Raw genomic sequence first — 12,500 nt, forward strand, 5'->3', positions numbered from 1 at the left:
GTCATCCTCGCTAATTCTGGAAAGTTCCGTGCCGCGCCGTGACTTTTCCGCCGGCACTGCGTCATGCACGGGTGTCATGGCAGTGTCGTCTGGCCCATGGGACGAGGGGGACACCAGCTGAGGGATTATGATAGGGATTTCATGTCTTAGGTTACGTGTTTGTGACATGCAGGAGAAAAACTAGCTGGTTGGCTTGCAAGTGACTAATTGTTTTAAAAGATACTGGATTATTAATTTATCTTTATTATTATTTTTTATTATCATAGATTTTGTTTTGTTTGTTAATATTACTTGGTTAGGGATTTATAATTACTTCTGGAAGATCTATTTATTCTGCAGCATTTCATCAAATGATATTTACATGTCAGGAATTTAAAGGACTTTAATGTTTAACCACTTTTTTTTTCTTCTCTTTCTTTTCTTCTTCTTTTAGTAGAGACTCACATATTGCTTTGGTCTCTTGAGATACAGACTTACATACGGTACTTACATTTCTTCTCTGCACTTTGCTCTCACTGACTAACAACTTACCTACTTAGATATGATGCTCTGCCTCTTTATGTGCATTTTGATTAATCTTTTAGAACTAGAGTGTACCATTCACAGCATTAAAGATTGAGACTAAGTTCAAGAGCCTAAACTCCTACAAACTTGAGTTCTCACAGTTAGCAAACCTATTTTATAGAGAATATAGATGGCTCCATCTATACATTCTAAAAATCAAGGTTATGCCAAATCTTCCTTGCCTAAGAAGACACCAACCTTCATTAAAAATCCTGCTTTTCTTTTACCTTTTTTCCAAACTTCCCAAGTCACAAATTCTACCCCCTACCTCAAAATTTTCTCTCACCAAAACCAGCATAACCACAAGCCACGGCATACCCTAGAGCCCAGTGGCTGCCATGAAGCCCATCTACTTACGGTGAGGCGCTGCTTGTGCTCGGGGCTCTGTAGGTTATCGGCCTTCAGCTCATTATCGGTCTCCTCCGAATCATCAAATTGTGACTTCCACTGCGAGGCCAGAGTAAGGCCACCTCCCCCTCCTTTGGTGGCTGGCTGGGACACATTGTCGTCGTCAGCCAGAGCAAACTGGGTGATGGACACGTCGCGGTGACCCAGGTACTTCGCTCGCTGTACTGGGTGGAACCTGGTGTCCAGGGAAAAAAAAAGGGTAATACCCAGGAATGTGTTAGTCTCACCGCTCGGCTAAGAGAAAGTGCCACAAAAATTATATCATTATTACATGACAGCATACGTGGGGCAACACCTGGACTTGTGGTGTTGGACTTACCACAGTCGCTGTTGTTTTTTAAGCATCAGACTCATATTAAAGAAGCTTAATAGTGTAGCTGGTGGGTGATATAGTCACAAACTTAAAGAAAACAAGTAATCCACCAACACTTATACATAACTAAACTAAACACAATCTCCGTAATAATGAGAATACTCTCACTCTTTTATTAATACTCAGTAAGTAAACTAAGGAACACACAAACACACCAGGCAATAAGACCAATCCATAAGTCCCACGAAATATATATATGTATATCTATATATATTATTGTTTTGTAGGTTGCAAAAGACACACTTGGTTTCTAGAGCTATGTATTCAAAAGAAGACGAAAAAAATAAATAAGTAACAAGTGAGGCTAGAGAGACAAGTACAGGTTAGAGGGGATACTGATGAGCTAGACCAGCAGGATATAACAGGCTGACTGTTGACTTTCTCACCTGGCTAATCCAAGACTCCTGTTGCCAGACAAACCAAACAAACACACAATCAATATAGTTAGAAAAGGTAACAATGAACGCACTAATATCCCAACTGGTTGACTTGTCCCTGCATTTGAGTTTACAAAAGAGAGTTTTATGACGTTTAATAAAGGAAACCCAACCAACAGAAAAAAAAAAAAATTAGTGAATTAAATTCCTTCTCTTTTTTTTCTCTCTTAAAGGATTTTCTCCTCTTTTGGTTAGTGAGACAATTCCTGCACACGCAAGAGAAGCTAGGCTAGATTAGGATTTCTTCCTCCTCCTCCTGCTTCTCCTTACTCAGCCAGCCACGGACCTTTTGTGATGGGTCCTTCGGTGTGGTGTGTGGTCGCGAGCATGGGGGTGGAAGTCTCCCTCCGTGGGGGGTGTGGAGCCGCCTGGAGACACCCCACCAGCGCTGGGCTCCATCCTCACCAGCCGACCTCCATCCTGGAAGCTCACGTAACTTCCATCCTGGACAGAGTACTAGGGAGAAGGAAGAAAATGCACTGTTGAACACTATGTTTAACACTATGAATGTTTATTTTTAATTTATTGTTACTTATTCTAATCATATAGAATTATATATAAAGTATGCTATCACTATACATGATTCAGACCAGCTAACTATGAAATGAATATTTTCTCTATTATTTAGATATTTTTTACATTCCTAACATACAAAGTATTACTTGAGAAAAACTAATAGCTGATTAGACTGTAATATATATATACAAGAGGTAGAACAATACTCAGACAGAATAGTTATTATAGCTTGTTGATATTAGTTGCCCATTCTTCTTACATTTATACTTATCATATCTAACCTAACTTACTCATTCCTGTTTCATTTAAATTCTAAAATTTACGCACCTGGTCTTCCCTCTTGCTGGCTGGTTCTACATTCATATCTACATCGTCCACAGCCGTATCTACTGAGGATAACCTTAGTACAGCCAGCGGTTTTCTATTCTTATTATCCTCATTTCCAGCTCCTCTGTAATGTCAAATATGGTGTGTGAGTTTATCTTGTTTGCCTTTTACATACAAAAACAGTGTGAATATTATTAACGTTTTTCATTTTTCTTCTGTATGGGAGTTTTTGTAAAGAACTGTGGATTTCTATATATGAAGGAAAAAATAAATTGAGTCTAAAGTATGTTCAGATGTAACTCCAAATTCTATAAACCTTTATCAAGTTACCTCCGTGATTAAGAACATATATTACAATTTTTTCTATAAACATCTAATCTCAAATTGTACAAAATCATATTAAATGTAGTTAGCAAAAGTATGATATCGGTTTTACAGAGACAACTAACTTCAAATTGTATAAACTCTTAATAAGAGAAGTTAGCAGTGAGAGGCATTACCTTGGTGTGGTGTGGCCTTGCCTAGAGGCCATGACCGCGTCTCCATCCCAGTCGGTAGAACACTCGAGGCGACCCTCCTTCTCCTTCTCCCCTCCTCCTTCTCCTTCTTTCTCGCAGGTGAATTCTTCCACCTGCATCCAGAAAAAGGGCTTTGTATAAAACACTGATTGGCAGAACTGACAACAGGACGCAGGGAACATCTGTGAGCAAGTTGTTTTGTTCTCTTTAATGCATAATATGTAGACCTGTTTGCTGGCAAGGGTGAGGAGAGAGTGTGTGTGGTTAGAGTGCAGGTCTGTGAGGAGTATTGTAGGGGTACTGTTACTGCAAGGAAGAGAGAATGAAGTGCAATGAAGAAGAAAAAGGTGATGGGACCAGATGTGTGTTAGTAGAATGAAGCAATATATAAATTAGAAGTGATGGGACCAAATATACATATATCAATATAATTCATCAAGTAACAAAATCTCATCTACAGTGCATTGTAGCTTCAATGTGAGCTGTAGTTACAATATTACATTGTTAATACAAGGTGATGCACTAGATCAGGTCTATGTTATTTTAATTACTGTACAGTTTTCCATGATGAAACTTAAAATATGATGACAATAAATATACAGGTAGATATAAAATCTGATGTTATTGTGATAAGTCATAGGTATAGTGTCACATTGAAATATAATTACATAATATTGAGTATCAACACCAGCTATGGTGATGAAAATAACAGACAGGATGCATTTACTATTCATTGCATTATCTAAAAATATCATAACTCATTTCTCCTTCATAAAGTCTAAAATATCACCATTTTCTAGTTGCAACTTGTCAGGAGACATGCAAGAATCAGAGCAATGTAGCTCATAAATTTAATACTACTCTAGTTTGTATAATCACCTAGCAATCACACTACTGATATATATCAATGAACAGGTGTATCATCCAGTCATAATTACATACAATATTCTACAGTGCAGGTCACCATAATGCAACAACCCTGTCCATGTATCGAATCACACTCATAATAACTTTGACTAACAAAGATCCAAGTCAAAAAAGAATAATTTTGGGAGTCACACTCAGAAAAATGTCATTGCTGATGGTTTTACCTTAGAATAATAATTAGAAAAATGAAAGAAATGTAAGAATGGAGTTGTGTGGGCATGTTGGTGTTGAGTGTTTCTACATACACTTATACATAGGCCTTTGTGGATATGTTTTATTGGAAGATTCATCAGCTTTCTCAAGACTCATCATAGTTTGCATATGATTTATCACAGCCTAGGCATAACTCATCATAACCTGTGCATGGCCCATCACAACTTATCCATGATTCATCATAGCCTGTGCAGGATTCATCATAACTTGCACGTGACTCATCACAACTTCATCACAGCCTGTGCATGACATATCACATCCTATTCACAACTCATAACTTGTGCACGATTCATGGCAGTTTACACGTGACACAACACAGCGTGTGCATGTACTTGAATCTGCCTACGTTTCCTACGTGGGTAACTGCCGACATGACCACTTTTGTCTAAACTAAAAGAACTAAAAGGTTAACATCTCACCAAGTGTTTCCTCTTTGTTGTGATGTTAATGTGCTAAAAAATCCATAAGCATTACATAAAAAGTTGTGTACCTTAACACTGACTTTTGTTTCTTTACAGCATATAATGATTTTGTTGCCTAAAGCAAACCTGTGAAATATTGAGTATCAATATTGACAATGCATGTATAATTAATGGTGGTGGTGGTGGTAATAGGAGTGAGAGTAGTAGCAGTAGTGGTGGTAATAGTTGTGGTGGTGGTGGTGGTGGTGATAGTACTGGTGGGAGTAGTGGTAGTGGTGTTAGTAGTTGTGGTAGTCATAGTAGTAGTGGTGGTGGTGGTAGTATTAGTCATGGTACTGGTGGTGGTATTAATGGTAGTAGCGGTGGCAGTAGTGGTAGCAGTGGTGGTGGTATTAGTCGTGGTAGCGGTGGTGGTGGTATTAATCATGGTACTGGTGGTGGTATTAATGGTAGTAGTGGTGGCAGTGGTGATAATGGTGTGGTGGTATTAGTCATGGTACTGGCAGTGGTATTAATGGTGGCAGTGGTACTGGTTGTGGTGGTGGTAGTAGTGATGGTGATGGTGGCAGTAGCTGTCATTGTTATGGTGTTGCCAAGAGTAATGAAAATAGTGATGAGAATGATGATAATACTATCAATGAAGTTAATGATGATGAAGATCATGCTATTGCTGAATCAATAAACTGATTGATGGTGTTAGTAAAGTTATCTGCAATTTATGTAAATTATCATGAGTAGATTAGTACAAAAGATAACTAAATGTTAATGATATTCATAACAATGATAATAATAATAACAATAATAATAATAATAATAATAATAATAATAATAATATTAACAAATAAAGTAATACTAATAACAGTAATGACAATATAACAATAGTAATAATATAATAATAATGATAATAATAATTATATTAACATTAATTGGTAATGATTATAATAAAAGATTATCAATAACAAAAATGATAATAATAATAATGATTTTAATCAAAATAAAAACGATAATAGTAACAATGATAATGTAAGTAATCAAAATAACAATAATAATAATAATAACAATGATAATAATGACAATAATATTATCAATAATAATAATTATAATCTAAACATAATAATAATGATAACAATAATAATCATCAAAATAATAACAATAAAAATATGATAATAATAATAACAATAATAATAATAATAGTAATAATGATAATGATAATAATAATATTAATAACTATACCAAACTAAAATGCTAGCAATTTCACTATCATAGTAAGTATTATTATCAAAACTATTATCATTTTCACCTTTATCATGATCATTTCATCATTATGCACTACTATTAGATATAATACCAACATCACTGCAGTAATAATCACTTTACCATCACACTAATTATGAATATCATCATAATTCTATTCAACATTAGTTAGTCATCATACCAATGGTTGCAACACCAATAATATCAGTATTTCTAATTGGGTTAAATTCAATCAAAGTTCAAGCTTAAAAGAAGGTGTTCCTCACTGTCAGTGTCAAGACAAAGGACAACGCGAGGACCTTTCCCTATTAGTATGTTAGTATATCATGTGACAACAGTTCTACGTAGGGTTAAGGGTAAGAGAGTTTGATTCCGTACATTCACACAGAGGGGGTTGGTGGGGAGGCATCTTAGTAGGAATACTCTCGCCTGTTAGGACACTAAGATACATAAAAGCTTTTTGATTTGTGTGTTAGCCTCATCCCAAGCGGTGCTACTTCTACGCAGAGAGAGAGAGTGAGAGACAGAGACAGAGAGATCGATAGGACAGGTACAAAGCTTGATCCAGCTGTTAGGTCTGACTACAGTAGCAGAGTTTGAGGGTTTTTAATTCTTTTTTTTTTAACCACAGTACAAAAAATGTGTTCACACAGCAAAGACACCCTGACCAGACTTTAGGGAAAGAGCAGGCTGTACCTTTCTCTTCTTGGGTGACATCTCCACCTCGTTCGTGTCCTTCTCTGTGTTGACGATGATGTTCGCATTGACGTTGTTATCGTTCAGCACGCGGTCCTTAGTCTCCACCTGTTGCTGAAGACGCCAAATTCACAATGACCAACTGAATGCTGGGACTGGCTTTGCTTAATCTGAATGGTGCAGCTTGCCTACCAGAGATTTACAATCACTAGTGCAGGGTGTATTTGCCAAAGTCTCTAACTAGTTGGGGGGGGGCATAGACGTGCTTGATGAAGTATTTGATGCTAGCAAGTCTTACTAGTTTGCTACTTATAGAGATACAGAATTACTAGACATTTATGTTGAGACAAACATGAAGTTAAGACGCAGCATCTCAGCGCTCAACAAGTGTAGCACGAGTCACAAGGAGGAGCAGAAGTTTTATACAACAGAGAGACATAAGCAATGGGTTCTATGCTACTGTGGTCCAGCTACCCCACCAGCCCCACTCGAACCCCAAACCCCAGTGATTCACTTACTGCCTGTCGAGTCTCACAAGGATTTCTTGACCTTTGCAAGTCACAGAATGTGTCCAGAAAATGAATATATAATTCATTTGCATATATATTTTTTAAAGCCTTCTGCATCATAATCCCACCATTGTCAAAGTAATTCATATGTAATAATTCAAACTAAGTGTGCTACCAGTGAATTTCCGGCCAATGAACATCGACCTCTGGAGACTCACTTTCTGATAACATCTGCGCAAGGCCATACTCCTGGCTCCTCGTACTTAAAGGTGGTGTATAACTACATGTTTCTCCTTTTACTCTTCAGTATATCCCATACTGGTTTAAAGGCTTGTGCAATACACTGAGAATCATAATAATAATCATATTAGAGCAAGAAAATCAAAAAAAAAAAGAGAGAGAGAGAGACCCTCATGATGGGATAACTGACATTAGTTTTCCCGATCCACACCTGGTTGATGTTCGGTTGGGGTTGGTGTAGGACGGTGTCTCTCCTTCTTCGTCTCCTTGGGTCATGGTCGTGGTCATGGGGTGCCTCCACGTTCTCCTGGTTGTCCACTGAGCCCAAGACGTTGTCATCAAGCATGTTGTCTGTGACGCCTCCTCCGCCATACACCAAACGGCTGTTGGATGAATAATGGTGATCAAAATAAAGAAGAAAGAAAGAAATACAGGAGTCAAAGCTTTTAATAATACTGTGAATAAACTCATCTGAGAAAAAATATACATGGTATTTATAGATACACAGATTCATAAACATTATTATAACTTATGCCTCTTGGGGGAGATACAATATGGAGTACAAGAAAGAACGAGTTATACTCTAAATAGAGAAATAACTAATCAGTTCATCCTCAGACTTAAGATAACTAACCTGTCCACATGTTGAGGCTTGGTAATAACAGCATGCGTAGTAGTAGTGGTTGTGCCGAGGGAGTTGTCTGTAGGAGTCTTCTCCCAGTCAAATGGGTCAGCCTCCTTCACTCCTCGACGTTTCATACATCTCTCAAATAAACCGGACAGCATCTGGAATCGTTTTAATTATATTAGGGAGAGACGTCAAATGGCAGCCTATACTGATATCGAAATGAGTACTGATGTTTAAACTGATATGAAGTTGAATTATTTTCTAAAGTAATGAAACAATTTTGAGAAATATACTCTATTTTTATTTTTGATTCAAGAAAAAAATTGGGTATTTCCCTGTTAAAAACAGACTTACATACATGCCTCATCTCAAGAATCAGAATAAGGCACATCTAAAAAGAAAAAAAAAGGAACCAACCAAGAAATCACCTAAACATGAACACACTCCAACAATATGCGCTCTTAAAAAAAAAAAAAAAAAAAAAAAAAAAATACTCACAGCATAGTCAGGTTTGTCATAATAATCAAGGTTTTGTATGTGTTCCAGGAACTGTTTAAAGTCGGACGGGAGGTGCTTGATGAGTAGCCGGTGGTCGTATTTTTCCTTCATGAGGCCCACCTGCAATGGAAGGCAACGGTTAGCAATGTTGCACAGTGGGAAATTATTATGCTCGTTCCGATACAGAGGTTATGAGATCATATGATTAGGAAGGTTTAAACTATTTGCTGTAACGGTTTGAACTGTTCTTTGCTAGGTCAATGGTGCTCGTAATTCCTACTGTTGTGGCTTGTTATGTCTTATGCACTGAGTGATTGGACTTAAATCTCTTGGTAAGTAATTAAATAGAATTAGGGGAACAGTTTGAGGTTATATAGAATATGAAGGTGCGATAATTACCTTATTTGCAATTATCACCACACTTATATCACTCGCCATACTGCTCTTTATCATTATCATTCATTATTACATCATCATAATATCATCACTCATTAAATCACTTTAATCTCGATCACCACCACATCACTTTCATCACCTATGCTCATTAACACCACTAAACCACTTTACACCACTATCATCACTTACCACTCATCACTACCTCTCCCCATGATATCTCCATCACCACAACACACCATCACATCACCATTGCTCATTACCATCTCAATACTATCTCTACATCACCACTCATAACATCACAATCACACATCCCCACCCCCCCTCTTCCCACTCCCACACACACACACACATACCCCCCCCAACACCAACACCTATACCCCCCTCTCACACCCACACAATACACCTCCCACACCCATTCCCCCCCCCAACCCCCCCTCCCCAACACCTCTACTCCTCACCCTAACACCCACACCTGTTCCTTATCTTCTCCAAGGGAGGTTTCCACCCCCCCCCCACACACATACCCCCCCCAACCCCACCTTACCCCCACCCCTCAAAACACACCCACACCCACACCAACATCCACACCCAACCCCCCTCCCACCCACCCCACCCCTCCTACACACACTCACCTGTTCCTTGTCCTTAATCTTTCTCCAAGGGAGTTGTCCATCCCTCCCCCCTCCCACACACATAACCCCCCTCCCAACCCCCCTCCCCACCTTACCCCCACCCCTCAAAACACCCCCACACACACCCCCCCCCTCCCCCCCCCACAAACACACACCTCCCACCCCCACCAACACACACCCCACACACATATCCCCCACCCACTCACCTGTTCCTTGTCCTTAATCTTTCTCCAAGGGAGTTGTCCATTCACAAATTCTACGATCATGTAGAAGAGGGACCACAGATCGTCATGTCGGCCCATCTCCTTATTCTTGTGTGCGTTCATTGATGCGTAACGTACTGTCCCTGTGGGGGTGGGAGGGTAAGGGGTAGGGTGTGGGGGTAGGGGTGGGAGAGGGAGAGAGAGAAAAAAAAGAAGATTAATGTTTGGTGTTATGAGGAAGAGAGTGGGGTAGGGGTGGAGGTGGGGTGAGGGTAGGGGGAGGGAAAGGGAGGATGGAGGGAGGGAGGGAGAGGGAGAGAGAGAGAGAGAGAGAGAGAGAGAGAGAGAGAGAGAGAGAGAGAGAGAGAGAGAGAGAGAGAGAGAGAGAGAGTAGTTTTAAAATACCAACGTCATCATATATAAAATTACTCAACAAGAGAAAGAAAAAAAAAAAAGATTCAAGAACAATAAAGTTCTTAAGAAGTAACTCGCAAGATATTACTACACATAATAATGATAATATCAATGATAATAATAACAGTTATAATTATAGTCATAATAATAATAACAATAAATAATAATAACAATATCAATAACAGCAATAATAATAGCAGTAATAAAAAAATAATGATGATGATAATAATAATAAAACTAATAATAAAGATGATAATAATAATAAAGCTAATAATAAAGATGATAATAATAATAATAATAAAAATAACTATAATAGTAATAATAATAACTATAATAGTAATAATAATAATGATAACTATAATAGTAATAGTAATAATAACAATAAAAATAGCAATAATAATAACAATAACAATAATAACAATAACAACAACCCCACAAAGCACTCACCTCTGAACCCCGCCGCCGCGCGTGGCGTCCGCACCTCGCCATTGGCATTAGTGTACTGTCGCGCCAGTCCGAAGTCCAGCATGTAGACTTTCCTGCAGTTGTGAGGGAGACGCCCCATGCTGAAGTTGGACTGTGGGGAGAGAGATATGAGAGAGGTGAGAGAGGTGTGAGAGGGGTGAGGTGTGAGGTGAGAGGTGAGAGGGGGAAGGGGAGGGAAGAGAGGAGGGAGAGGGGGGGGGAGGGGGAGGGGGAGGGGAGAGGTGGAGAGAGGTAGGGTGAAGTGTGAATAGAGAGGAGGAGGTGAGAGAGAGATGATAATGATGAGGGATGATAGACGATAGATGATTGATGAGAGATGAAAGAAGAGAGTAAGGGGTGTGAGATGAGGGAGAAATCAGAGAGAGGTGTGATATGAGAAAGATGATGTTGGGAATTGTGAGATTTTTTTTTTCCCCAAGAACTGGATCTTTTGAAAAAAAATATATTTTGGATGACTATGATGCTGTCTAATTAATTTCAGCATTTGAGATGTTTTTATTTTTTTTAATTCCTGCTTCATTGGGTGTGAACATCCTTTATTGAGAGACAAACGAGCACACAAACAAGTCCTCATCTTAAAATTAAAAAAACACCAGAAAACATAATACAAAGTACCAACAAACGAAAAGTTCACACAGCCAAATCCAGCATCCATCCTCTTGTCTTGTAAGCTGTTATAAGAGCAGTCTGTGCAAGTTCAGACAGGATAAAAAAAAGTTGACCTCGATTCATACTTGACATATGACCTGCCTCTCCCCCCCTACCCCCCTCCCTTCAGACGGAACGCGATAACTTGCATAACGTTTGGGATTTCAAGAAAGATTTCGTTGTCACATTTTCGTATTTATAAATATAATCCGTACTCATATTCTCGTATTTATAAATATATTTTCGTATTAATAAATATAATCCGTACTCATATTTCTACTTATCTTTCGTATTCATATCTATCTTTCGTATTTACATTTATATTTCGCACTTATATTCACATTTCGTATCTATATTTATAATTCGCATTCATATCTATATTACGTATCTATATCCATATTGCATATCTATAACTGTATTTCAGATCTATATTCATAGTTCGTATTTACATTCATATCTTGTATTCACATCTGCCATAGGGAAAAGAGAGAGAGAAAATGATCGTAAGACAACAAAGAAATTTAGATAAAACACGGGGAAAGAGAGAGGCAGAGAGGAAGGAAGGAAATAAAATAAAAATACAACACAACTGGAAGAAAGCAAACAAAAAAGAGGCAAAAAATAGCAAAAACGAACTAGATAAATTAAAATACAAATGGAAGACAAACTAAGACTAAGGTGGAAGTAAGGAAGGGGGAGGGGAGGAGGAGGAGGAGAAGGAGGAGGAGGAGGAGGAGGAGGAGGAGGAGGAGGAGGGGAGGAGGAGGAAGACAGAAGGGAGAAGGGGGAGAAGGTGGGAGAAGAGGGGAGGGAGGGAGGAGGGTGCAATCAACAAGAGATCGAAGTCATATGGGCAACTGACATTAACAAGGGATTGAGTAAACAAACAAAATGCAACTTAATACTGGCCTCTCATTTAAATACTTTTCTTCGTTTTGAAATCATCTTGACAGTGACAGTTGCGGACAAAGGCCAATGAACAGAGTGATTTAATGATACTTATGAAGATCTGCTCATTTAATGCTAATGGAGTTTTGAGAGGGAGGGAGGGAGGGAGGGAGGGAGGGAGGGAGGGAGGGGGGGAGGTAGAGTCAATTAATTTGGAAGACGCGAAGGTTGAAGAAGAGAAGAAGAAGGGCATTCAAGACGAGCAAAAAACAATGATAATAATAATACAAAAAAAAAATTATA

The 12,500-nt window shown here is 38.5% G+C and overlaps 1 protein-coding gene across 10 annotated transcripts in view; it reads right to left on the reverse strand.

The window, feature by feature from the left end:
- The window catches only part of Asator (tau-tubulin kinase asator), a 185,279-nt gene that overhangs the window by 26,650 nt on the left and 146,129 nt on the right, over nt 1-12,500 (reverse strand). For 4 of the 10 annotated variants that reach the window (XM_086534396.1, XM_086534390.1, XM_086534389.1 and 1 more), the window contains exons 5-15: nt 10,623-10,752; nt 9,765-9,904; nt 8,531-8,650; nt 8,039-8,190; nt 7,616-7,787; nt 6,656-6,769; nt 3,126-3,256; nt 2,626-2,749; nt 2,069-2,238; nt 922-1,147; nt 1-117 (exon numbers count right to left, since the gene is read on the reverse strand). The exon at nt 1-117 is cut by the window's left edge and continues 36 nt beyond it. In XM_086534396.1, coding sequence (XP_086390522.1) covers nt 1-117; nt 922-1,147; nt 2,069-2,238; nt 2,626-2,749; nt 3,126-3,256; nt 6,656-6,769; nt 7,616-7,787; nt 8,039-8,190; nt 8,531-8,650; nt 9,765-9,904; nt 10,623-10,752 — 1,596 coding nt within the window. The remainder of the gene's footprint in view (nt 118-921; nt 1,148-2,068; nt 2,239-2,625; nt 2,750-3,125; nt 3,257-6,655; nt 6,770-7,615; nt 7,788-8,038; nt 8,191-8,530; nt 8,651-9,764; nt 9,905-10,622; nt 10,753-12,500) is intronic. The other 6 variants (XM_086534397.1, XM_086534398.1, XM_086534394.1 and 3 more) reach the window with 3 other exon arrangements.

The sequence above is a fragment of the Penaeus japonicus genome, unplaced genomic scaffold, assembly GCF_977035675.1.
Source record: "Penaeus japonicus unplaced genomic scaffold, GWHDUDI00000001_assembly GWHDUDI00000041, whole genome shotgun sequence".
In the NCBI taxonomy this organism is placed as follows: Eukaryota; Metazoa; Arthropoda; class Malacostraca; order Decapoda; family Penaeidae; genus Penaeus; species Penaeus japonicus.